Here is a 27284-nt window from a genome sequence, read left to right on the forward strand (position 1 = left end):
ACGTCTAGCTGTGGAGACAGAAACCATCTACTTAGAGTTAATAATGCAGCACTTTATGTAAAACGGTGAAACCTGACCACTGTAGAGTTCCATTTATTACCCTTCTGCTTTATGTTATTGTTTTCATTATGTGGTGTATCTGCATATGCTAAAAATTCCGCAGTACAAAATGATCATTTTTGCTTTGCATCACTCCAGACTATCAGACCTATTTTTGAAGAAATTAAGAGGAGATACAGTTTTTTAAAAATTTACCCACATATTTACCATTTCCAGTGTTGGAGAGTCCCTTGGAAGATCCAGTTTCAAAGTGGGATCCTTTGTCCTTAGCCTGCGAGCACTTCTCCCCCCTTTTCCCAGAGTCTGTGTCGGCTGGCTCTGCTTGAAAGGGTGTGTGACAGATAAACTCTTTGTTCCTCTTCATGGTGATCCAGCATTGTCTTTAGTTCATCATTCTTCCCGAGGGCGTCTCACTGGCTGTCTCGTCCTGGATTGCCAGTTTCCCTGCTGTCCTTCCCAGGGGAGGCCTCCTGTGTTCTGCGTTGGCTGTTCCTGGTGCGACGCTCCCTCGCTCCAGGCCTTCAAATCCTTCTCTGTGCACAGTGGTCGCTTTTGTCTGCTCTTTTCAAGGTCATGGGCAGTTTGGCTTGGGTGTGTCTAGGTGTGGTTTTCTGCACGTGTTTCTTCTGGAGGTTTGCTAAGATCCTTGATAAGGTACACTTGTTTCTATCACCAAATTCGGGAAATTTGCTGTTATTTGATTACTCAGTTAAGTCTGCCCCTTGAATTTCTAAACCGCAGATATTGTTTGAGCTTCCGAGTTTTTATTCGGGTGTTTTAGTAGGTAGCATGTCATGCCAGGTGTACTTCCTTCGTGTCCATGAGCACTTTTTTTTTTTTTTAAAGATTTTATTTATTCATTTGGCAGAGAGAGAGAGCAGGAGCAGGGGGAGCGGCAAACAGAGGCAGAGGGAAAAGCAGGCTTCCTGCCAAGCAGGGAACCTGACGTGGGGCTCAATCCCAGGACCCCAGGATCATGACCTGAGCCAAAGTCAGATACTTAACCACTGAGCCACACAGGTGCCCGCATGAGCGCTTTCTAAGCGTTGCTTTTACATCCTTGTCTGTGTTTCTAGCATTTGGGTCCCTTCAGAGTCATTCTGTGATTTTCATCTCTTTTTTAGCTTTCTTTGTTTATTGAGTAATTTTGGATTAAAACCTGAATATTGTGACTGTGATGCACTGTACAGTCTCTGGATTCTGTTACATGCCTCCAAAGAGTGTTTCTTTCTTTGTTTTGTTTCGATACTTTTCTTTTTTTTTTTAAGATTTTATTTACTTAAGAGAGAAAACTATTTGGGGGAGGGGCACAGGGAGAGGGAGAAGCAGCCTCCTTGCTGAGCCGGGAGCCCAGTGTGAGGCTTCCTCCAGGGACACCAGGGTCACGACCTGAGCGGAAGGCGGATGCTTAATGGACTGAGTCACCCATGTGCCCATGTTTCAGTAGCTCTTAAATGAGGTGCCATCATTAACTCTGTCCTGTGACAGGTAGTCTCCCAAATCTCAGCTCAGTTCTCTTAGCCTTGGCTGTGCTGTAGAGTTTGCCACAAATGTGCATGGCTTAGGAGTCAAGCTCGATTTCAGGCCAAGTTTAATAGAGGCTTCACCCTCTGTTGTTTCTCTTTCTAGAACCTCCCTACCTCACCCATACCACACACAGTTTGTAGTGGCTATGGTTGCCTTTCTGAAGCCTAGAAACAGAAACATCAGCAGTATTAGTAATATAATGTGCTCAGCGGCTTAATCATAACAGCAGCTGATCTTTTCGAAGTTCTGGTGTTTCGGATGCTGTGTAACTTTATCTGACTATGTGATGTCCTTTTTTCTACAGGCAGCCATCATCTGAGGCAGGTGTCCATTTTTCCAGGGAGGGAACTGAGAATCAGAGAGGCGGGATGTCTACCCAGAGTCCCATACCTGGTTAAGAAGCAGGTGGGATTGCAGAACTAGGTCTTTTGACTCAAGACCCCACACCTATTGGTTATAAGTAATACACCTCTAACATCTTTTAAGGAAGAGATCCGGGATTTAATTTGTAATCTTTCTCTGCTTTTTTGGTTTGTTTTTTTTGAGGGTTTTTTGATGCTTTTCTTTGCCATCGGTATTCTGCAGTGCACTCAAGGCTGGATTTGTTATTAATCCCTCATTCAGGGTTTGTACTTCTTCAAATTAAATATGCATTTTTCCCCATTCTGGAAAATTGTTAGCCATTATCTGTTTGAATATTGCCTTTTCCTATTTTCATTAATCCTGCTTTGAGAATTCTCACTGGACTTACCTCAGACGTCAGCCTTCCATTCTTTCTGTGCCTTAACTGCCGTCCCCATATTTTTCAGTTCCTTTTTCCTCTGTGCAGTGTTCTGGGTGATTTGTCAAATCAGTCTTCCAGCTCACTAACTCTCTCTTGAGCTGTGTCTAAACTGCTATTTAAGCCAGCTACTGAATTTTTAATTAAATTGTCTCTCTTTTTCATTTCTACGTGGCTTTTTCAAATGCGCCCTTTCTTCCCACTCATATTTTTCTTTTGCTTTCATTTTGATATCTATGTTTTAAGTCCTACTCATTCTATGCATAATTATTTGATAATCTATTTTAGATTTTTCTAATATTTTTAATCCTAGGGATGTAAATTCTCATTTGCTGTGTCTGCTCTTTCTCTTGACGGTGTAACGGTATATGTTTGGAATTTATCTTCCACAGGGATTGCTTTGTGAAATTGCATGCTTTTTGGATTGTGAAAGGCTCTTGTTTGCTTGCGCTAGGATGCCTGGAATTGCAGTACCTCTGGACGCTGGTCCTCCCGAGAGCTCGTAGTGGGGCTCCTGTGCTTGCAGGTGCTGTAAGTTGACTCAGCACTCGTAGTTCATGTAGGCCTGTGGTTCGATCTCTCAGGATTGACTTCCCCTCCCCCCACTCCCACTCTAACTGTAGTCCCTTTCCTCATCTGTTTTTGGGGGCTTGGTTTCAAATTCACCAGTGCCATTTATCCCCATGTGGCCTTTAGAGATCTTAGTGCCTAGGACCTATATGTAGGTCTTAAATGTTGATCATAGGGTGTTGTCTTATGCTAATTGTTCTCTTTGATTACCATTTTCCTTACTGGCTTTGAGGATGTCCTTTCTGCCTTTCCTGCCTTCCTGCATTTTTAAAATATTTTATCTGAATTTCTATATTTTTTTATTTTTTCTGTGTTTATGGTGGAAAGGGGTTCCTTTCTCTTCACCTCTACCGTAAGTTTTTGAAAATCACAGTTACGGGGATTTTAATGTAGTTGTCAAAGTGCGTGCTTCTATGGTCATCTATGCTAGGTTAAAGTAGTAATGATGGGGATAGGAAAAGGGGACTTATGTTAGAATAAAAATCAGAATATTGATTTTTTTGCTTACTAAAATGAGATGAATATTTGCCTAGAAGGCTAAGGTATTCAGGCTCATAGATGAGCACTTCCCCACTGAACAACCTCTAGAGTAAGAACTTGACAGCACTTTTTTACCACTATTCAAGGGCAGATTGCACCATTCTGACCAATATGAATAGCCCAGCAATTTTAAGATACATTCCTGCATGCCTTTAAAATGAATTGAGACTTTACCTGAAGAACACACACGAGTCCCTGTGGTCTCATAAGTACTGTGCATTCTCTGGCTCTGAGTCGGAGTTCTCAAGGAGACTAAGATCTCAAGCTCACTTTATAAATACAGAATCAGAGCGAAGGACGTTAGGTACTCTTAAAAATTCTTTTAATCAGCGGTGCCAGCAACTTGTCAGGTATTTTCATTCTAGCCTTTGTAAGGTGGGCTTGGGAGAATAGAAGAATAGCCAGCCTTCTTCCAGCTTTCCTCCGGCCCTCCCATCTGTCCTCTCTTCCTCTCTCCCTCCTTCCGCTCTTCCTTTTTTCTTTTTCCTTTCTTTCACCTGTACTAAAGTATAATTTATATGTAATAATAGTCACTGAAGGGCAGTTTGTTAAAATGAGTCTTAACAAGTATGTTCTCTTGTGTGACCACAACCACACAACCACAACCAGGAAATGAAACATTTCCTGCACCTACCGGAAGTCCTGTCTTGACCATTTGCCATCAGACCTTTCCCACTCCGATCTAGACAACCACCGAACTGCTGAATATTAGTATGTTTTTATCTTTTCTAGAATTTCATGTTGCCAGAATTATGCAGAATGAAATCTTATGTGTCCAGCTTCTTTCAGGTGATACAGTGCTCTTGAGGGGCCTCTGTATGGTTGCATATTAGTAGCTCATTCCCTTTTATTATTGAGAAGTATTCCTTTGTATGGATAGGCTACAATTTGTTTAGCCGCTTAGTTGATAGATATTTTGATTATTTCCAGTTTTTGGCTATTTATGAATAAAGCTGCTATGAACACACAAACACAAGTCTTAGTATAAACACACATATTTTCACTTCTCTTCTGTAAATGCCTAGGAGTGGGATTGCTGGCTTAGATGGTAAGTGTATATTTATTTTTTTTAAGTAACTGCCAAACCATTTTAGGAGCTGTACCATGTTGCATTTTTACCAGCAGCATATGAGAGATCTAGTTGCTCCTTGCCAACACATTTAATAGAGTCAGTTTAAAAAATTTTCTTAGCCTTCCTAGTGGGTGGGTAGTATTATCTCACTGTGGTTTTAATTGACATTTCCCTGATAACTAATGATGACTGATGATGTTGAACATCTTTCCTTGTGCTTAGCTGTCATTTGTGTATCTTCTGTGATGACATATCTATTCAAGTTTTTGTTTTCCTATTTTAAATATTGAACTCTAAGAGTTCTTTCTGTATTTTGGATATCAGATGTGTTTTATAAGTATTTTCTTCCAGTCTATGGCTTGGTATTCCGTTTCCTTTTTTTTTTTAGGTTTTATTTTTAAGTAATCTCTACACCGAACATGGGGCTCAAACCCACAACCCCGAGAGCAAGAGCCACACACCCCAATTGGTGTTCTGTTTCCTACCAATGTCTTTTGAAGAGTGAAAGTTCTCTGTTTTGTTCAAGTTGAATTCATGCGTATTTCCCATGCTTTTTGTACCCCATCTAAGAAATCTATGCCTAACTAAAGAACACAAAAGATTTTTCTCCTATGTTTTCTTCTAGAAGTTTTATCATTTTATGGTTTTTATGTCTATTATCTATTTTGAGTTAATTAAGGACAAAGGACACTTCCCCTCACCTTTGTATTCAGTTATTCTAGCTCTATTTGCTGAATTAAATTACCTTGGCACCTTTGTGAAAAATGCATTGGGTTTAGATTTGTGGATCTATTTGAAGATTTTATTATTTATTTATTTGAGGTGGGATGGGGGGAGGAGTGGAGGGGGAAGGAGAGAGAGGGGGAAAGAATCTCAGGCAGACTCCGTGCTGAGTGCAGAGCCCGGCTTGGGGCTTGATCTCATGACTCTGAGATCAAGAGTCAGATGCTCAACTGACTCAGCACCCAGGCACCCTAGCAGTCAGACACTTTTACTTCCTTTTTTAAAAATTGTTAAAATCTTGGGCGCCTGGGTGGCTCAGTGGGTTAAGCCGCTGCCTTCGGCTCAGGTCATGATCCCAGGGTCCTGGGATCGAGTCCCGCATCGGGCTCTCTGCTCAGCAGGGAGCCTGCTTCCCTCTCTTTCTCTCTGCCTGCCTCTCTGCCTACTTGTGATCTCCTTCTGTCAAATAAATAAATAAAATCTAAAAAAAAAAAAAAAAAATAAAAATAAAAATTGTTAAAATCTTATTTGTTTTATTTTTAAAAAGATTTTATTTATTTATTTGTCAGAGAGAAATCACAAGTAGGCAGAGGGCAGGCCGAGAGAGGGAGAGAGAGAGAAAGAGAGAGAGAAGCAGGCTCCCTGCTGAGAGCCCCATGCGGGTCCATGACCTGAGCCGAAGGCAGAGGCTTTAACCCACCCAGGCGCCCCATCAGTCAGGCATTTTTTAAAGAGATTTTATAAAATGAGAAAAAAGTTGTCGTTTATATGGACCATTCCTGAGCCTCTTCTTTTATTCGAGTAGTTTCAGGTTTCTGTCTGGGCATAATTTTCTCCTGCTTATGGAACTTCCTTTTACATTTCTCATAGTACATGTGTGCTGGCAGTGAATTCTTTCCGCTTTTGTTTGTTTGAATAAGCCTATTTCCCTTTACAATTGAAAAAGATTTCTTCATGTAAAGAATGCTGATTAGTGTTTTTTCTTGCAGCACTCTGAAGATATCATCATCTTCTTCCTTAATGATTTTGACATGAAGTCTATTATTAATATCTTTTTAAAATGTAATGTGTTTTTTTTCCTGACCACTTTTTAAATTTTTTTCTTGATCACTGATTTTTAGCAATAGATTGTGTTGTACTTCAATGTGATATTTCATTATGTGTATTCTGCTTGGGGTTTGTTGAGTTTCTGGAATATGTAGGCTTATAGTTTAGGTCAAATTTAAAAATGTTTAGCTCTTCTAAAATTTTTGATGCTTTCTCCATCTCTCTTTTTGCCCTCTGCTTTTCTTCTGGAACTCGAGTTCTATGTATGTTATGGTGCTTGATAATGTCTCCAAAATAACTGATGCTCTATTCTATTTTTTTTTCCTGTTTGTGCTTCATTTTAGATAGTTTCTATTGCTGTACCTTCAAGTTCTTTGATTTATTTCAGTTCTCTAATCTGTCATTTCTTTTAGTTTATGTTTTGATTCAGTTGTTATGTTTTTCATCTCTTGAATTAACATTTGGGTCTTTTTTATGTTTCCATTTCTTTCATCAACATACCCATGCATTTCTGGAACATATGGAGGTTTTTTTTTTTTTGATTGATTCACTTATTAAAGAGTGTGCACGTGTGTGTGTGCATCCTTGTAGGAGTGTGGGTGGGAAGGGGCAGGGAAGAGGGAGAGAGAAAATCTTAAGCAGACTCCATCCTGAGCATGGAGCCCAGTGTGGGGTTTGATCTCACCACCCCGAGATGATGCCCTGAGCCGACACCAAGAGTTAGATGCTTAACTGACTGAGCTACCCGGGCACCCCGTAATTGTTGTTAAAGATCATTTTCTATTCCATCATCGCTGATATTTTGGGGACTTGCTCAGTTTATTCATTTTTCCTGATTATGGTCATATTATTTTGCTGCTTTTCATGCATGGTAATATTTGATTGGATGCCAGACATTAAGAATTTTGGGGGTTAGGGGCTCCTGGGTGGCTCAGTGGGTTAGGCCGCTGCCTTCGGCTCGGGTCATGATCTCAGGGTCCTGGGATCGAGTCCCGCGTCGGGCTCTCTGCTCAGCAGGGAGCCTGCTTCCTCCTCTCTCTCTGCCTGCCTCTCTGCCTAACTTGTGATCTCTCTCTCTCTGTCAAATAAATAAATAAATAAATCTTTTTAAAAAAAAAAAAAAAAAAAAAAGAATTTTGGGGGTGTTAGATTTCACAGTACAAATTGTCTAAATCTGCTAATGTTGGATCTTATTATGGTATCTAGTTAACTTTTTTAGATTGGACTGGATTCTGGTGAGGCTTGATGTTAGCTCCATCGGGGGGTCTAGAGCAGGCTTTAGTCTAGGCTCATTTAGCCACCACTACAACAGTGCTGTGTGTCACAGGTAGGTACAGACTGCTGCCCCATGCACGTGAGTGCCGGGAAGGACCTGCTGGCTCCTTTCTTGTGGTTCCTCCCCAGTCTCTGTCGTGTCTTCTCGTGTGTGCACTGATCGGTACTCGCTGGAAGCTTCCGGGGGCCACTCTGTCGGCGTGTGCTGCTCCCTCCTTTGCAGACGCCAAGGATGTTGGCCCCCTTGCACTTCTGCTCTGGAACTCCAGAATCTCTCTGGGTGGTCGGAGGTGGCTGTCTCTGGGCCCCTTGTTTGTGTCCCTTTTCTGAGGGCCCTCGTCTGTGCTGCCTATTGTCTAGTGCCTGAAAACTTGTTTTATGGATGGTTTTCTGGTCTTCTAGATGTGTAAAATGTGAGGGTCTGTTACCGTGTCGGCTGGAAACTGAAGTCTTTTGCCTTCTTCAGTTGCTCCAAGACCGTAGCCCTTCCCTTTGGGTGTGGTGTTCTTTGATTCCTTCAGCCTTCATCTTAGTAGACTTTCCTGCATGTTGGAAAGAGCACTGCCTGGATCGCAGAACACTTGGGTGCTAAGAATCCTGGGTCTGCTGCTGTCTTTGGGGACACGTCTGTTTAGCCGTCCACAAAATAAGGGAATGTGTCAAGGCTCCTTCTTTATAATTCTGTATTATAGCAGTCTTTTTCTTTGATTTTTTAAAAAAGATTTTATTTATTTATTTGACGGACGTGGGAGACACAAGCAGGGGGAGTGGAAGAGGGAGAAGCAGGCTCCCCACTGAGCAGAGAGCCTGATGTGGGGCTTGATCCCAGGACCCCAGGATCATGACCTGAGCTGAAGGCAGACACTTAACAACTGAGCCACCCAGACACTCTGGTATTTGTTTTCATTCAAGTTTCTTTTGGTGGCGTCTTTCCTCATTTTGCTACTTTTTTTTTTTTTAAAGATTTTATTCATTTATTTGACAGAGAGAGATCACAAGTAGGCAGAGAGAGGAAGGGAAGCAGGTTCCCCACCGAGCAGAGAGGCTGCTTTTGTGGGGATCGTTAGGACAGAAGGGCCCACAGCTCTGGGAGAGGCTGTAACAGGAGAGCGGCCTCCTCTTTAGGGCAGGGGCAGGGGTAGGGGTGGTAAGATGTGAGCGTGTCCCAGGCAGTGGCAGGGACATGTAGAAGATCATTGAGATGAAGGATTTTGGTGAATTTGAAGAACTAAGGGAAGGTCACCGTGCCTGCAACTCAGATGGGCAGGGGGCGGGCTTTCTTTGAAAATGAGAATGCAGGTTTCCTCTGGCGACACAGCGTGGGGGTGTCTCGAGTCTGGCTGTTGGAGTTGAGGTTCTGACCTGCTCCTCTCTAGCCCTGTGGCCCCTGGCAGCTTTCTCAGCTTCTGTCAGCCTCAGCTCTTTCACCAGAAACACGGGGACGATGTGGTTGTTGACAGAATGTCATGAACCGCTGCTGTACACAGAGCTTTGAGCACAGTTCCCGGAAGTGACCGATGAACATTAGTTATTACCGGTGTCGTAATACCGGTGGTTTATGGCTCTTATTTCCGTGTACACAGTTAGTATAATGTTTTATAGTTAGCATAGTAGACTCATCAATATTCTCTATTAACAGTTATTCTTTTGTGAAACTAATTGCAAAGTTCTTTAGTTCTCCGGCAGGTTTTTTGAAGAATGCCTGCATATTTTTTGTTACTTTAAAACAGCAGTTCTTAACCCATGAGTACACAGGTGGACCTCGGAGGATCTTTTGAAACCCCAGATTCTTTTTTTTTTTAAAGATTTTATTTATTTATTTGGCAGAGAGAGATCACAAGTAGGCAGAGAGAGAGAGAGAGAAAGGGAAGCAGGCTCTCCGCTGAGCAGAGAGCCCGATGTGGGACTCGATTCCAGGTCCCTGAGATCATGACCTGAGCCGAAGGCAGCGGCTTAACCCACTGAGCCACCCAGGTGCAGTTTTGAGTATGCATATCTGTGGCCATCGTCAGGTTCCAAAATTATCTGTGATTCCCAAAAGTTTAGCAAACTGCTTTATTTTTTTTAAAGATTTTATTTATTTATTTATATATTTGAGAGAGAGAGAGAGAACATAAGTAGTGGGGGGGGGGCAGAAGGAGAGGGAGAGGACTAAGCAGACTCTTTGCTGAGAGGGGAGTCTGACGTGAGGCTTGATCCCAGGACCCTGAGATCATGACCTGAGCCAAAGGGAGACACTTAACTGACTGAGCCACCCAGGCACCCTGTGAACTCTGCTTTAAACTTAATGTTTTAAAGTCCACTGCAGGCTAGGTCCACACTGTTTGTAAATATCTGTGGGATGGAGGCTGCGTGTTTTTCCTGGGCCCTGAAATGCACCGAAAATAGCTCATACAAAGTGACTGTGGTTAGTGGGACTTGGCTGTGACTCAGTGGGGATCCATTCCTCCCTGGCAAGGATCCTGTAGAAATGATGTATTTGATTGCATCACACATCTATTTTCTACAAATGTATACTTCTTTATTAAAATTCTCTGGGTAACTGTTACACAGTGTAAATTTTTAATAAGCTCTAATTACTAGCGTAGAAGAATTTGTGGAGAAAAAAAATGTGGTTAGTGTTTCAAAGTAAATACCTCGGCACAAACTTGTCATTTCTTATTTTAAACTCTTATCAGTTACTGCCTAAATTAACAGTTTTTTTTCTCTGCCAGGTGGGAATCCTCTGCTTTTTTTGCATGACTAGTGCCCCTTACCCAGTTATTTCAGTGCAGGTGGTAGTAGGGAAGCATTTATGCCCCTGGAGCATGGGTGGGTAAAGGGTGGTGGCCACGGTCAAGGTTGGACAGATTATGAGTGAGGGGATAAATCCTGCAGGTCTTGACATGCCCAGACTCCCTTGTTTCAGCGTTCTGATGGAGCATTCTGTATCATCCCTGATGAAAGAACATGGGAGTGTAGACAGGTTAAATCACTTACTGTGGTCACACAGCCAGTAAGTTGTGGTTGGGGGAGTCACTGTAGGGATGTTTGACTCCAGTGCCCATGAGCTCAGCCATGCCACTCCACTGCACTGGAGGGAGGGTCTTCCTGCCCTCAGCTGGGGGTGAGGGGAGGAGCAGGCTTCGGGGTGCTATGTCCAGTATGACCACAGGCTCATTTTTGGCCAGAGTGGGGAGTTGGAGGAAGCTGTTGGACATGCACGTTGCGGGGGGGAGGTAGGTCTGGTCGGGTGTTCTCCTGTGGTTTGATGGGCGTCAACATCACATGTTCAGGAAGCTACATGACCAGCACATTCAGGTCAAGACAAAATAAGGGATCGACTTTCTAGCATATTCTTGCTTATGAGGCCAGACTCCTGTTTTGCTTTTGACCGTTTTACACCTGTTTGCATAGCACATCATGGAGGTTTCTCGTAGGGTCCTGACTTTCCTGGTAGAGGAGAGGTTCCGGACTATCCATGTTGACCCGAGGTGACTCACGCCAGATTGGTGGCACTGAAAGGACACTTAGGTTTTCTTTATGACTCTGGTCTTGTCATCCTTCTCTTGGGTTCTAAACCTACCCACTTCATTGTCGATGAGTTGTCAAGTTTGGGGACCCAGAGGCTCCCACGGGACAGGGCCATGAGGGTAGAAATCATGCTGTGAGGGCCTGCCCTTGGCTCAATTGTGACCTGATGAATGTGGTTTTTCCCCTCTTCCCCTTTAGATGGATTTGAAGACTATGGCCCAGATCGTGACAGCATGAGGGTAACGGCCTTTCTGGACATCCCAGGCCAGGAAAACCTGCCTCCACTCGCTTGCCTGGAGAAGTACGCTTTCAGTGAGAACATCTTCAACCGGTGAGCGCCTCACCCTTTCCCATCCTTACAGCCCTCTGCGGAGTCTGATTTAAGCTGACAGTGGTCGCCACTTCTCTGTGACAGCTTTGAGGACCCTTGTGGGTGAGGTGGAGTGGGGGCTGTTTCCAGGTGGCTGGGATTCTGTCTGAACGGCACCCTTTGATTAGGTTTTCCCATTACTCTTGTTACTGTCTTACTGATCACCTGGTGAGCCAGGAATAAAATGCTGATGAGAGTTAATGGGGTTTAAACAATTAGGATTGCTAACTGGGTGTCTTTCGCACGTGCTGTCCTCAGAAGAGGAAAATGTGTTGCCTAATTGACAAACCTTAGTCAGAGCATTGCTCATTCGTTCTGCTTCTCGACTGTCCTGTGCTCCGGGACTCCGGTGCAGCCATCCTGCTGTGTCGTGTTGTCACTCCTCATGGGGCTGGCAGGACTCTACTCTAGCCTCAGACCGTGCGTCTTCAACGGGTGACCTTGACTCTTCCGTCATGAAGAAAGCGGAAGCTAAGACATCTCTTTCCACTGACAGCCTGTCCCGACCCAAGTCTGAGGGCATTCTTCCCTCCTGCCTCAGAGAGGGAGGTGTGTCTCTTCTGGTCTCCATTCCTCCGTCAGATATGCCTTCTGTCTTCTGCCTTTTCCGTCTTGCCTGTGACGCACTCCCTTTCCATCCACCCACAGCCCTGGTGTGTTTCTTGTCCTGAACTGTCCTCCGGACTTGCCCGCTGCAGCCTTCCCTCGCATCTTTCCTTAAGTACACCATTCTATGAAAACTGGACGATGCTGGCTGAGTCTCTCCTCCGTATCTGCTTACTGTCTGTGTCTCTTGAACTGTACAAGGCTCACGGGCCCTGCTGCTGAGTGAGTCCGCTTACTGTGCCAGTGTTACAGAGCGGGAAATCACGGTGCTCTGAGTGGTGTCTTTTGATGAGCAGTTCTGAATTTAAATGTGGTTCATGGTTTCTCAACTTTTTCTTTTATGCTTAGTGCTTTCTTCTCATGTATAAGGAACGTTCTCTTCCCCTAAGACCATCAGGGTAGTTCCTTATGGGGCACCTGGCGCACTTAGTCGGTCAAGCATCTGGGTCTTGATCTCAGCTCAGGTCTTGACCTCAGGGTCCTGAGTTCAAACTCCGATTGGGCTCCATGCTGGGCGTGAGCCTACCTAAAAAGAAAAGGGAAAAAAAGGTATTTCCTTATATTGTCTTCTTGAAGTTTTATTGTTTGACCTTTCACATTTGGATCTGCAGGTGGAGCAATTCCCCCTGGAATTGCTTTCTTTGTGTATGATGTGAGGTAGGGGTCAAGTTTCGTTTCCTTCCATGTGTTATGCACTTGACCCAGTGCAATTTATTGAAAATACTACCTTTTATCTGTGCTCTGCTTTACCACCCGTGGTCTTAAAGCAAGTGTCCATATCTGGACATCCTAGTCTGCTTCCTGGGTCTGCTTATCTGTCGTTGTGCCTGGACCACCCTGTCCTCATTACTGTAACTTTATCGTCAAAATCTAGGAATCGGATAGAGTGAGTCCTCCCACTTTGTTGTTCTTCAAGATTATCTTGGCTGTTCTTGACTCTGCATTTCGAAATGCATTTTAGTACCAGTTCTTCAATTTTGGGGGGGAAAAAACCTGCTGGATTTTCATTGGAATCGCATTGCATCTATAAATCAATTTGTAAAGTGTTGACAGACACCTTTACAATATTTAGTTTTCTAAGCCTTCCATTTCTTAAAAGATTTGCTTTAATTTCTCGGGGTCTGTGTGTGTGTGTTTCCTGTTGTAGAGATTTTCTGTACCTTTTTCAATTTAGCTTTAGGTATTTGATCTTCCACATGAATGTAAATGGTACCATTTTTTAAGAATTTAAATTCTATTTGCTGCTGATAATGTGAAAATGGAATTGATTTTTATATTTTGACTTTGTCTCCATTGATTATACTGAGTTCACTTATTAATTTTAATAACTTCCCCGGTTCTTGGGTTTTCTGCGTACTGTATGATGTTGTGTTTTGATTTCTTCTTTTCCTATCATGTTTTACATTTTTAGTAGCTACATCTTACCAGCTTAGGAAGAGTTATATTTCAAACTTGTTAAGAGATTATTTTTATATCTTTTTAATTAAAGTTTTTAATGTTTTCAAAGATTTCATTTATTCATTTGAGAGAGAGGGAGTGAGAGAGTATGCATAAGCAAGGGCAGGGGCAGAGGGCCTAGCAGCAGATGCGGGGCTTGATCCCCGGACCCGAGATGTGACCTTAGCTGAAGGCAGATGCTTACCTGACGGAGCCACCCAGGTGCCCCTTAATTTAAAACAATTTAAAAAATTTTTGAGTAATCTCTATGTCCAGAGTGGGGCTTGATCTCACAACCCCGAGATCCAGGGACTCATGCTCTATCAACTTAGCCAGTCAGGGGCCTCCTTTTTAAACTTTTAAAATAACTTCACACTTAAAAGTTTCAAGAGTAGTAGAATTCCTGTCCGTTTTTTACTCAGATTCAGCCGTTGTCAACCTTTTGCCATGTTCGAATTAACATTTACTCTCTCTCTATTTTCACATTTTTTTCTGAGCCATTTGAGAGTAAGTGTAGCTATCACGTTGCTTTCTCTGTGGTGACTCTCGTGTGCGTTTGTCTAACGGGGACATTGCCTTTTGCTTATAGACTCACAGTATAGTGCTCAGAGTCCGGAAATTGAACTTTGATTCAATACTGTTACCTAATATCTAGAATTTTAATAAAGATTTTATTTATTCCATTTGATAGCACGAGAGAGCATGTGAGTCGGGGGAGGGGCAAAGGGCAAGATTCCGAAGCTGACCCTGCACTGAGTGTGGAGCCCGATGCTGAGCTTGATCCCAGGACCCGGAGATTGTGACCTGAGCTGAAGCCAAGAGTCAGATGCTTAACTGACTGAGCCACCCAGGGGCCCTTTAAAGGGGCCCTTTAATCAGATTGTCCAGCGGTCTCAAGAGTTCCTCTAAGTCAGGGTTTTTGTTTGGTTGGTTGGTTTTCAGGTGCAGAATTAACCCAGCATCATGGGCTGCATTTGATGGTAATGTTTCTTTAGGCTCATTCAGTCTCTAACAGTTTCTTAGCCTTTCTTTGCCTCTCATGATGTTCTTGACAGTTTTGAAGGGCACAGGTGATTTATTACATAGGATAAACTAAGAGTTTTTAAAAATCCTCAACGAGGTCTAAATTTTATATAATGCTTCTTTTACATCTCTTGGGATTATTAGATGCCTTTTCTCCTTTACTGTCTCTTTTTTTCAATTTTAAAACTTTTAAAAAGTTATAAAATATACCCCGTACAGATAACTGGATGTAACGTGTAAGGAGGGTTGTTTTTGTTTTGTTTCGTTTTCAGATTTTATGTATGTATTTGTCAGAGTGAGAGAGCACACGCAGGGGAACAGTAGAAGGAGAGGGAGAAGCAGGCGCCCTGCTGAGCTGGGAGCCTGATCCCAGGACCCTGGGATCATGACCTGAGCTGAAGTCAGATGCTTAGCCATCTGTGCCACTCTGGCGTGCCAGGTGTAAGGAGTTTTTGTGAGGCAGTTGCCCACGCAGCCGTTACTGAGGTCATTCTGGACGTGTGCCCTCCCCACCCTCCTGACCACCACTCCCTCCCTGCCTCGTGGTGACTGCCGTTGGATGCTAATGTTCATCACATCCTTAATTTTGTTTCTGGTCTTAGCACCTAAGGATCTACTTCCAGACAGAATAAGTTAATACTATTAAGTTCGAGTTTCTGAACTCGAACTATGTGAAACCTTATGGGGTATGTTACTTTGTGGTTTTCCATGTAGTTTTGAGTTTGTTCATTTTGTAACAGTGTTGTTTGAATATACTGACGTTTTCTCTGTTGGAGTAACTCACGTTTTCTCACTCTTATTAAAAACTCTGCTATGAACAATTCAGTATATATATCTGGGCACACATCAGTCCACATGTCTGCCAGGCACGTAGCCAGGTGAGCCTTCCTGCGTGATGAGACATGCTTGTCTTCTACTTCAGGAGACAGTGCCAGTTTCCAAAGTGATCGCACTGGTGCACACTGGTGCACTCCCACCTTTCCCCAACATTTTATCTGCCAATTGGTATTGTCAGATTTTAAGATACTAGCCAGTCTGGTTGTGTGGTAGTGTATGTAACGGTACTGCTTTGTGATTTTAATTCACATCTTTATGAATTTGAACACCTTCTCATATGTTTGTTGGGCATCTGTATTTCTTTGTTTCTTTTTTATTTTTTAAGATTTTATTTATTTATTTGACAGAGAGAAATATCACAAGTAGGCAAAGAGAGGGGGAAGCAGACTCCCTGTTGAGCAGAGAGCCCAATGTGGGGCTTGATCCCAGGACCCTGAGATCATGACCTGAGCTGAAGGCAGAGGCTTAACCCACTGAGCTACCCTGGCATCTGTATTTCTTCTTTGTATTTCCTTTTTTTCTTTTTTTTGTGAAGTGCCCATTTAAATCTTTCTTTGGTATGGGAAAGTTGGATTCTTTTTTTATTATTGACTTGTAGGAACTCTTTGTATATTCTGGCTTTCAAACCTTGGTGAATTACGTATGGCAAACATCTTCCTTCGTCCTGTGGCCTGTGTTTCATCTCTCTTTACAGTGTTCTTTGGTGACCGGAAGCTGTTCATTTTGATGTAAATATATCAACATTTTACTTTATCCTTTGTGCACTTTGGAACTTCTTTTTTTTTTTTTTTTTTTTTTTAAGATTTTATTTATTAATCAGAGAGAGAGAGGGGGAGAGAGCAAGCACAGGCAGACAGAATAGCAGGCAGAGGCAGAGGGAGAAGCAGGCTCCCTGCCGAGCAAGGAGCCCGATGTGGGACTCGATCCCAGGACGCTGGGATCATGACCTGAGCCGAAGGCAGCTGCTTAACCAACTGAGCTACCCAGGCGTCCCACTTTGGAACTTCTTTAAAATGTCTTCCTCTACCTCAAGATCATAAGTATACTGTTTTATATTGCTTTAAAAGCTTTATCTTTTTTTTTTTCTTTCACATTTAGGTCTATAATCCATCTGAAAGTAATTTTTGTTCATTGTAAGAAAGCAAGGGGTCCAGCTTCATTTTCTCAATTGTCACAATACCACTTATCTAAACTATGTCTTTTCCCCATTACTCTGGGGTACCACCTCTGTTCTAATCCAGCCTATAATACTCTTTGTCTGGACTGTCTCTTCTTCCAATATTCTGTCTCCCCCTTAGCCACTACCACACTGTCTTGCTTACCTGAGTGAGCAAGATTTGCTCTCTGTTTTTCTTCTTTGATGTGATTTATTATTCTTGGTCCTTTGTATTTTCATATAAATTTTAAAATCTGTTCATCAGATTCTAATAAAACAAAACAAAACAACTATTAGGATTTTTAAAAACAGCCTCTTTCTTTCTTTCTTTCTTTCTTTCTTTCTTTCTTTCTTTCTTTCTTTCTTTCAGGGTTTTATTTCTTTGAGAGAGAGAGCCCTAGAGAGAGAACAAACACAAGGAGGGGGGAGCAGGAGAGGGAGAAGCAGGCTCCCCACTAAGCAGGGAACCCTACGTGGGGCTCCATCCCAGGATCCTGGGATCCTGACCCTGAGCTGAAGGCCAACACTTAACCAGCTGAGCCACCCAGATGCTCCCGCCTATTCAGGATTTTGCTTGGGTTTGCACTGAATGAATAGGTTGGTTTGGAGAGTATTGCCCTCTTTACAATATTTAGACTTCCAATCCATAAACATGGTATATCTTTCTATTTGTGTAGGTTTTCTTTAATATCCCAGTAAAAGTTGGTCATTTTCTCTGTAGAAGTTTTGTGCTTTTTTGCTGGTGTATTTGAAAGCATATCCAAAACAGGATATCATTTTATCCAGCTAAAGACTTAAATCTGGGGCACCTGGGTGGCTCAGTGGGTTAAAGCCTCTGCCTTCGGCTCAGGTCATGACCCCCAGAGTCTTGGGATCGAGCCCCGCATCAGGCTCTCTGCTCAGCAGGGAGCCTGCTTCCTCCTCTCTCTCTGTCTGACTCTCTGCCTACTTGTGATCTCTGGCTGTCAAATAAATAAATAAAATCTTAAAAAAAAAAAAAGACTTAAATCTAACTGCAGTATCATTATCAGACTCAACCCAATTAATAATAATGCCTTCCAGTCTACCACTCTGTGTTAAATTTTCCCTAACTGCCTCAGATATGCCTTTTTTTGGTTGATTTGTTTGAATCATGATCCAAATAAGATCCACACATTTCATTAGGGATATGTGTCTCTTAAGTCTTTCTTCTTTTTGTTTATAGTTTTTTTTTCTTTTGATCTTAAATCTCTTTTAATCCCTAATTGATTCTTCCTCTCATCTTCTCTCTATATTGTCTGTTTGTTGAAGGGGTCACTAATATTATAGAATTTTCTACACTCTGGACTCGGTGGCCATTATTCTCATGGCGTAATTTAACATAATCCTTTGTTCTTTGTATTTTCTGTAAACTGAAAGTTACACTCGGAGACTTGATTAGATTCTGCTTCAATTTTTTTTTTTTTTAAACAATACTTCTTGTGTTGTTTTGTATGGTTCTCATCACAAAACATCAGGAAACAATGTCTGGGTCTCCCACTTTTGGAGGTGTTCATACTGAGCAGTGGGCGCAGGTGTTGGATTCTTTCATTATAAAAATTCCCCACCAGCCTTTCTTCTCATGACTTTAGTGGTCACAAATCATCATTGCTTACATCCGTTATGTCATTATGTTTTGGAAAATGGCAATTCTCTTTTTATTGTCTGTGCAATCTGTAGTATCGCCCCATTTTCTACTCTGTTATTGGTTATTGGTGTCTTTTCTTTTGTTTCCCCCTGAATAATTCTTACCAGAGGATTATCGAGTACATTAGTTCTGTTAAAGAGTCAAGTTTTGGCTTAGATATTCTCTGCTCTGTGTTTATTTTCTAGTTCAGTAATTTCTGCTCTTACTTTGTATTATTTCCTTTTTTTGATGGGAAATCAGTTGCATTCTTTTTCTTCTTGTGAGGTATGTTTAACTATTTTTTTGGCCTTTTAAAATCATCTGCATTTTATTTTTAAAATTTTTTTAATTTTTTAAAAGATTTATTTATTTATTTATTTAGACAGAGAGAGAGAGAGATTACAGGTAGGCAGAGAGGCAGGCAGATTGAGAGGGAAGCAGGCTCCCTGCTGAGCAGAGAGCCTGATGCGGGGCTCGATCCCAGGACCCTGAGATCATGACATGAGCTGAAGGCAGAGGCTTAACCCACTGAGCCACCCAGGTGCCCCAACATCTGCATTTTAAATTGTAAGATTGCTGTTAAGTCTGTGAGTACTTCTGTGTTAAGTACATCTCCACATTCTGATATTAATATTTTTATTACCTTTCAGTATAAAGTATTATTAATGTCTATAATGATTTCTCCTTTGACCAATGAGTTATTTAGAAGTAGTTTTTTAAATTTCTAAATATTGGGGCATTTGCCAGTTATCTTTCTGTTATTTTAATCTGAGTTTAAGTCTTCTGTGGTCAGAGAACATACTTTGTATTATTTCTCTTCTTTTTAATTTTTTGGAATTGTTTTATGGAAGTGAATGTTCCAGGCACAATTGGAGGGAATGTGTATCCGGTATTTTTGGGTAGGGTATCTTACAAATGTCAATTAAGACATTTGTAACATGAGAAGATTGTTCTGAGAACATTGTTCGGCTCTTCTGTTTTCTTGTTTTTTGTCTACTTGTTCTGTCACTGAGAGAGGAATGTTGGAATCTCCAACTATAATTTTGGTTTTTTCTATTTTTCAATTCTAACAGTTTATTTTGTATATTTTGAACTTGGGTGCATATATGTTTAGTATTTTTCTGTTTTCTTGAACGAATTGATCTGTCTGTATCTGTGTAATGTCCCTCTTTGTCCCTAGTACCGTTCCTTCTTTGAAGCTTGCTGTCTGAATTTAATATACATACTCAGTTTTCTTTTGATTACTGATTGTAATCTGTCTATACTTTTACTTTTAATCTGCCCATGTCACATTTAAAATGTGGTTATTATAGAAGGCACAGAATTGGGTCTTGCTTTATTTACCCTTGCACAATCTCTGCCTTTTCATTTTAATGTCTGTATCATGCATGTTTGAAGTGACTGTTGATATGGTTTGGTTTGCATCTACCATCTTGCTGTTTGTTTTCTATTGACTCAACTCTTCTTGCTATTTTTATTTCATGGTTACTCATATTATTCATTGTTTCATTATTATTTCACTGTTATTCATATTACTCATTATTTCATTATTTGAAAGAAAGGAATCACTTTTTTTTTTTTTTTAAGATTTTATTTATTTATTTGACAGAGAGAAATCACAAGTAGGCAGAGAGGCAGGCAGAGACAGAGGAGGAAGCAGGCTCCCTGCTGAGCAGAGAGCCCAATGCGGGGCTCGATCCCAGGACCCTGAGATCGTGACCTGAGCCGAAGGCAGCGGCTTAACCCACTGAGCCACCCAGGCGCCCCAGGAATCACTTTTTTTGTCCCATGGACTTTGTTTTTCTTTTTTAGGATTCGGTGTATCTTCACTATGGCTTATTAGTTATGTCCCCTTTAAAAAAGTGTTATTGTTCTAGGGATTACAATATGCTTCTCTAATTTATTACAACATATATTCAAATGAGAAGATGCCACTGTGCGTACAGCACAGGGTACAGTGTGAGAACGTGCCAGGAGTGCAGAGCGCGCTTCCGTGGACTTCTGTGGCCTCTTCCCCATCTTCTGTGCTGCTGTATTTCTGCGTTGTACTTCCACGAACATTATACATCCCACGGTACCTTGTTACTTTATCTCCTGAAGATACACAGCTATCTTTTAAAGCGATTAAAATCACAGAAATGTTTTTTATATTTACCATCATTTATACCATTTTCGTGCTTTTTATTTCTTTTTGCAAAATGTCCGTTTTCACCCAGCATCCTTTTGCTGTGAGGACTTCTTTAACAGTTCTTGATAGCAAAGACTGCTCTCTGTGAGTTTTCACACTTTTGTCTGAAACGATCTTTATTTCACTTTCATTTTTAAAAATTTAATGAATAAACTTTAATTTTGAGAGCGATTTTGGGTTTCAAGAAAAATGGAGCAGAAGTACAGAGCGTTCCACTATTCCTTAACTGCCCAGGCTTGCCCGCTTCTTCCAAGAGACCTTCAGCATATTAATCACACTTGTCTTAAAGCACTTGTCTGCTCGTTCCCGCGTCTAGGTCCGATGTCCTCCCCCGCCTCGTCCTTCTGCCGCTTCCTGCTCATCCTCACACCTCGCTTCCCCACATTTTCTCTCTCTTAAGTCTCTGGTCACTGTTCGTCATCTTCAATTTTCTTGCCTATGTCACGCTCTAAACTGTGCCCTTCAGGGCAGGCTCTGGAACTTGCTCATCTCTCGCCCTGAGTCTAGGGCTACTTAATTGGGCTAAACTCATGATAATGACTGCGCGAGTGGGAAGGAAGGGAGGGACAAAGACACGAGGGCGAACTTCGGTGGGAAGATTTCCAGGGAACGTTGCCATGTAAAATTGAGCCATCCTCTTTATACTTGAAAAAGTTCACAAAATAACCCATACTTGAAACATTTAGCAATTTCAGAATTTAACTAGTGAGAGTTTCCTTTCTTCCTGCCCTGTAGTCTAGGGTAATACGTGCTTCCAGACTTTTCCCTGCATGAGTGTATGTATATATGACCCTATGTATTGCACCTATATGCATCAGTATAATTTGCGTTAAGAAATGGGCTCATACTGCATAGAAAATTCTTCACAATGTTTTTTCATTTACATGAATTTTCAGGAGCATCTTTCTAAGAGCGTATCTACAGGTGCTTCTCTGTAGAACAGTTACACGGATGTAATTTATTGAAGCCCCCCTGTTGGGTAGACATTTTGATTGCGGTTCCTGGCTTATATTGTAGTGCTGATGGCTGACAGGCCATGGGGCTTACCGTGGACCAGGGACCATGCTATGAGCTTCCCGTCCGTGATCTCGTGTGGCCTTTCTAATGCTTTTCTCAGGCACGCGCAGCCGCAATCCCTTCTTTCTTCTCATTAGCATAGCCGACAATGAGAAGTACTGAAGCTGATGCTTCTGGACTTTGCTTATCCACTGTGGCCTCTCCAGGACATTTCAGGAAGCAGCCAAGTGTTCCAGAGTGTGGGTGCCAAAGCAGCGATTTGTTTGTGTGTTCAGCTCTCTCCCATTCTGTATTCACTGCGGGGGATTCGTCCCTCCCTGCGTCAGGGGCCCTCTCTTAGCCCTCTCCCCACTTTCCTTTAAGAGGGCAGGTCCCTGGTGACCACTTGAGGCTGGATGCAGATCTGTCTATCCATTCTCTGGCCCTACCAGCAGATTGGGGATCTTAGTTGCTTGATTTCCCAGGGGAGGCCGACCTGAATGTGGTCCAGTGAAATGTAATCAGGGACTTTATAGTGTCTGTTTCCGTCTTTCCCAAACGTCCTGGCTGCCACATCTCGACCTTTCATCCCAGGGGTGGTATAAGTCTCTCCGTGGACAGGCTTGGGTTGATGGATTTCTTCCTGTGGTGTGCTGGGCCGAAAAGACTACCTTTCTGAATTCCACATTTCTAGTCTTCCTGCAAATCAAGGTGGGTTTTTTCCTTCAGCCGATTCTGATGCATAGCCAGAAATGATTCGTCATGTCCCTGGGTTGTCAGAGGCTCAGAGGAGCAGACGGAGGCAGGCAGGGCCTCCTCTCCATTTGTTCCCAGAAGCCTTTCAGGAGTGCTGCCCGCCCCCCCACCCACCATTGTGCCCTGAGGCCTCCAGGCCACCACTCTAAGCCACTGCTGATCGCTCTGATTTTCCCCCTCATTAATGTCTTTGTTTAAAACAGCTTTACTGAGGCATATTTTTCATGCTGTGAAATTCACCCATCTAAAGCATCCAGTGAGATGAGTTTCGGTAGATGTGGACAGCCACGAGGCTCTCAGCCGCAGTCACATTTGAACTTGCTGTAGTTCCCTTGTTCTCTTGTTCATCCCTTTGCCAGCAGCCCCTTGCTCCCTCCTCACTGTGGACCAGGCAACCATCGATTTGTTTCTGGAGGCTAATGTTTTGCATCTTCTAGAATTTCATATAAATGGAATCCTCTGGTATGTTGTCTTTTCTCTGTGGCTTCTTTTTCTTAGTAAAATACATTTGAAAGTGCATCCCCGTTGTTACCCGTAGGGTTCCCTTTTAGTGCTGAGTCATATTCCATTTTCTGTGTAGTTGGAGACCTGTGTCTGTGCTCCCCAGTCGAGGTACATGGAGTCCTTTTCCATTTTGTGGCTGTTGTGCATCATGCTAATATGAACATTTGTGTACCAGTCTGTGTGTGGACAAAAGTTTCATTCCACTTGGGTAGATACCTAAGAGGGAATTGCTCGGTTGAATGATAAATGTATACTTAGCTTCCTGAGAAACTGCCAGCTGTTTTCTAAATTACGGTGCTATTTTGCATTCCTGCCAACAATGTCTGTGGGTTCCTGTTGTCTGATCTTTGCTAGCATAGGTATTATTATTATCATTTTAGTTATTTTTTCTTTTTTAAGATTTTATTTTAATTAGGCTCCATGCCCAATGTGGGGCTCTAACTCATGACTCTGAGATCAAAAGTCAGATGCTCCACCTACTGAGCCAGCCAGGTACCCCATAATTTTAGTTCTTCTAGTGGGTATAGTAGTACCTCTTCTTGACTTCTTATTTATTCTTTTGATCTTTGGTTTTCTTTTGTCTTTAAAGTTTATTTTGAAGCAATTTTAGATTGATAGAAGAGTTGCAAAGCTAATACAGAGGTTTCCCTTTGCACTTTTAATCTTCTAATGAGATGGTTCCCAACCAGGGTTGATTTTGCTCCCAGTGGACCTGTGGCAATGTCTAGAGACATTTTTAGTTGTCCTGTTACGGGGTGAGGGGCAACCAGGGGAATTTTCTGACATCTAGTGGGTAGAGGCCATTCGAGATTGAGGTAGCCATCAGGATGCCTCTTTGGACCTTTTCCTTTTGCAGTTTTGGTCACTCGATCCCCTGCCACTGTCATGGGGCCTCTGTTCTGAGTCTAGCTGGGCCTGAAGAATCAATCAGAAATGGAGAAAAAGGGTTTTCTCTAGTTCCAAGTGGACAGTTTCAACCTCCAGTGACCATCAGGCTGGAGGGTATGAGTCTGGTTCCTGTAGGATGGTGACTGACGTTGTCCCGACCATCTCTGGATGTTCCCTGATGGCCTCTCCTCCCCTGGACGGAAGTGGCTGACTTTCCTTTGTTCCCTGATTTCATTACCTGCTCGCGACATGATGCTTGTAATTAGCACAGTGGCGGTCTGTGTTGCCGATGTGACTGGGGATCATGTCCTGTCTTCACAGTCATATTGTTGCCAGAGGGCTGCTCGATGTCCTCCGGGACTTCAGTAACAATGAGGAGGACTTCTTAACAGTAATGGAGATCGTGGTCCGATTGGCAGAAGACGCAGGTTTGTACGAGGGTTGTATACTTTTATTTTTTACTTGTGTATTTCCAAGAAATTATGTATAACCAATGATAGTGAGTTAAAAAGAAGACCTGGGGAGGTTCATCAATACTTTTTAAGCAGTGTCTAAGCATTAATGGCTTTTGTCATGAAGAATGGGTGTCTTATTTGGGATCAAATTATCCTTAGTTTTAGAAAATTAGAATGACTAATGGCCGTGAATGCTATCTATGCCGGCAGTTAAGGCCTTTGTAGTTCATGAGTTTTGCCAGCCTGTTGGTTGCTAAGGAATACCAAATCAAAAGAAGTCTTTTGGATTAGAACAAGCCCAGTCATTAGTTTCCTCACCTATGATCTTTGTAGGCTAATCTTGATTTTTCTTTCTCTTTCTACCTCTCCATGATTGCTGTCCTGGGAGAGAAGCACACTGCTGTGCGGAAGACAGGAAGATGTCCTTCCCCTGCCCCCCTCCCCCACACACGGGGGGGGGGAGGGGGGAGATGAGCGTTTTGGGGGCTGCTTGTACAGAGCTGCCTGCCGCCCTCACACACCCGCCCCCCCGCCCCGATTTGTAATGATTGGTGAATAGCTTCAGAAAGTTTTGGGATTCTTATGCTTGCTTTAGAATTTGATCATTTTAACTGAAAATAGAAAAATAAGCCTTCCGCATAGCTCCCGTATTCATTTAAAATATTCATATGAATATGACACAATGCTTTTAGAAGGCCCGAGTGGATGTTTTGAGTCCTTAAATGGATTCTCTTTGTAAATGAGTCACCATTTACAGTGCTGAAGCAATTATATATTTGTGTTAAATTTAATGTGGTGTATTGGAGCTAGAGCCACTCTTTTGTTTAATGCTTTGCCTTAGAAATAATTGGGATGCGTGGATTGTGGGGGAGTGCATTTATGAAAGAATTATTTATAATGTATACATTCTGGCTGGAATTTAAATAAGCACAACCCATAGGTCTGGCATATATGCCATTAGTTGTAATGGCTTTTGGACGCTGGCCCAGCACGCAGACTTCTTGCTCCCTCCTCGATTTATATATGGCTTGTTATAATAGAGTTGTCATTCTCTCTTCCTTTTATGTTTTTATATTGCCAGATAGCTTATTAGCTTTTTAAGCCTGTCTGTAGCATAAATACTCTAAATGGAAAATGATTTTTAAACTGCATTTGTCTAATTTCCTTGATGAAGTATTTTAGTAAGAAAAGCTAGAAACTATCCCTCTATACTCTGTAAGGTGCTTGGCTTATTCTCATATAATTCTTTTCCGATTTTTTATTGCTGCAGAGCCCACGGTGCGGACCGAGCTGATGGAGCAGATTCCTCCTATTGCTGTTTTTTTACAAGAAAGCAGATCAGATTTTCCAGTGGTGCTCTCTGAGTATCTCACCCCGATTGTAGTGAGGTACCTCACGGATCCCAACAACCAGGTGTGAAAAACTGGGACCTGAAGATCTGTGCAGCAAATTCCTTTTAGTCTTATTTTAGCTGAGATCCATAATTCCGAGAACAGCTTCTCAGAGTTAAGCGATTCGAGAACAAAAGATCTGTTTGTGCCGGGTTCCTCAGTTATGCAGGCAGACAGACAGCATTCACTCTTAGTATCATGAGAGATTTCTTTCTTATTTTTTTTAACCTTTTCTTATGGAAATTTTCAAACACAGGGCAGTAGAGAGACTGTTAGAATGAGTGTCCATGTCCGAATGAATACACCCGGAGTCGACAGTCATTAACATACGACCAGTTTGTTTTCATTTATCTTGAGCTCATCCAACCCGGATAAAAGCATTTCCCAGATACCATGTCTTTGTAGCTGTAAATGCTTTAGTATTTCTCTCAGAGAAGTACAGACACTTTTTAAAATACATAATAGCAATCCCAGTAGCCCAAGGATAAAAATTATCAATAGATCCTTAGTATCATTTAATCTTGAGTCATTGTTGAAATTTTTCCAGATTTCTCAGAAATCTGGTTCTTTACAGGCAGTCTCTTTAAATCAGAATGCACATGAGGTCCACATACTGGATTTGGTTGATGTACCTTTTAAATCTCTCTTAGTTTATAATTGTTCATCCCTCCGTTTACTCCCTTGCTCTAGGAAACTAGGTCATTACTCTGTAGGAGGCCCCGCATTTGGGATCTGGCCGATCACATCCCTGTAGTGTGGTTTGAAATGTTCCTCTGTTCCCAGTACTTCCTCTGAACTGCTAGTTAAGTCTAGAGGCGTGGTCAAGTTCAGAGTTTTGTGTAGTATAGTGAGAATCCTTTTTTGGTGCTGTTGTGTTTTCTTGCTGCATCAGATCAGGAAGCATAAAAGCTGTGTGAGGGGCTGGGTTATGTTTGGGTTGTGTCAGCCTTATCTGTTGAGTACAGAATTCCTCGCCAAGAGTTTGTATTGGTATTTCCAAAATCACATGGAGGATTGTAGAGCTTTTACTTAATTTGATTTTATATTCATAACTTTTTGTTTTTACATAGTATAAATCTTGCTTCATAAGGGCATTAATGTGTCTCTGTGTGTGTATGTACCAGTATGATTGCTGACAATATGATTACTAAGAGTACAGCAGGATAACTGAATATAGTTTGGGATTTCTTTAACGTTCTTTCTGTTTTTGGGCTGTCTCCCACTAGAGATGCACAGTCATTAACATTAATATTAATGAGATTGTGTTTCAAAGTCACTTGTATTAACCCTTCTCTTTGTGCCTAAGCTGCCAACTTGATCCACAGTGAGACTCATTTATTTTTTATTTTTAGGAATTGCTTTAGCTTTTACATTTTGATTTAATTTAGACTTATAATTATTTAAAATGTTTTCACATAATTCCAAGTCAAAACTGTTAAAGTACATTCAGAAAAATCTGACTTCCAGGGAGCCCGGGGGGTTCAGCGGGTTAAGTGTCTGGCTCTTGGTTTCAGCTCAGGTCAGGGTCTCAGGACTGTGAGACTGAGCCCCGTGGTGGGCCCTGCGTGCTCTGTGCAGAGTGTGCTTGAGACTCTTTCTCTCTCCCTCTCCCTCCCCTAAAATAAGTAGATGCAATCTTTTAAAAAAGAAAAGAAAAGAAAAATCTGACTTCCATCCCTGCCTCCCCTGTCTGTTCCCTCCCTCCCCTATAGATCGCCATTTTTTCCGGGTTTGGGATTCTTCTTCCCTTTAAAAAATATGCACGGATAACTTGAAGCGTACGCACATGTCCTTGTGTCCTGCACCCCCTGTCACTTTCTCGGGTTCAAGTGGCGCGCTGCTCATGCTGCCGCCCCTCGCTTTCCGCGCTGTCCAGGGTGTTCTGCGGATCAGTCCGAAGCAGGCATGGCAAAGCTTCCTCATC

General features: G+C 42.2%; 1 protein-coding gene across 6 annotated transcripts in view; it reads left to right on the forward strand.

Moving 5' to 3' along the window:
- LOC131808617 (serine/threonine-protein phosphatase 4 regulatory subunit 1-like) overlaps positions 1 to 27284 on the forward strand; it is an 82595-nt gene that overhangs the window by 18071 nt on the left and 37240 nt on the right. For all 6 annotated transcript variants that reach the window (XM_059134806.1, XM_059134803.1, XM_059134805.1 and 3 more), the window contains exons 3-5: positions 11307 to 11439; positions 23836 to 23942; positions 25240 to 25382. In XM_059134806.1, the coding sequence (XP_058990789.1) occupies positions 11342 to 11439; positions 23836 to 23942; positions 25240 to 25382 (348 nt within the window). In that variant the 5' untranslated portion in view covers positions 11307 to 11341. The remainder of the gene's footprint in view (positions 1 to 11306; positions 11440 to 23835; positions 23943 to 25239; positions 25383 to 27284) is intronic.

The sequence above is a fragment of the Mustela lutreola genome, chromosome 9 (assembly GCF_030435805.1).
Source record: "Mustela lutreola isolate mMusLut2 chromosome 9, mMusLut2.pri, whole genome shotgun sequence".
Taxonomy (NCBI): Eukaryota; Metazoa; Chordata; class Mammalia; order Carnivora; family Mustelidae; genus Mustela; species Mustela lutreola.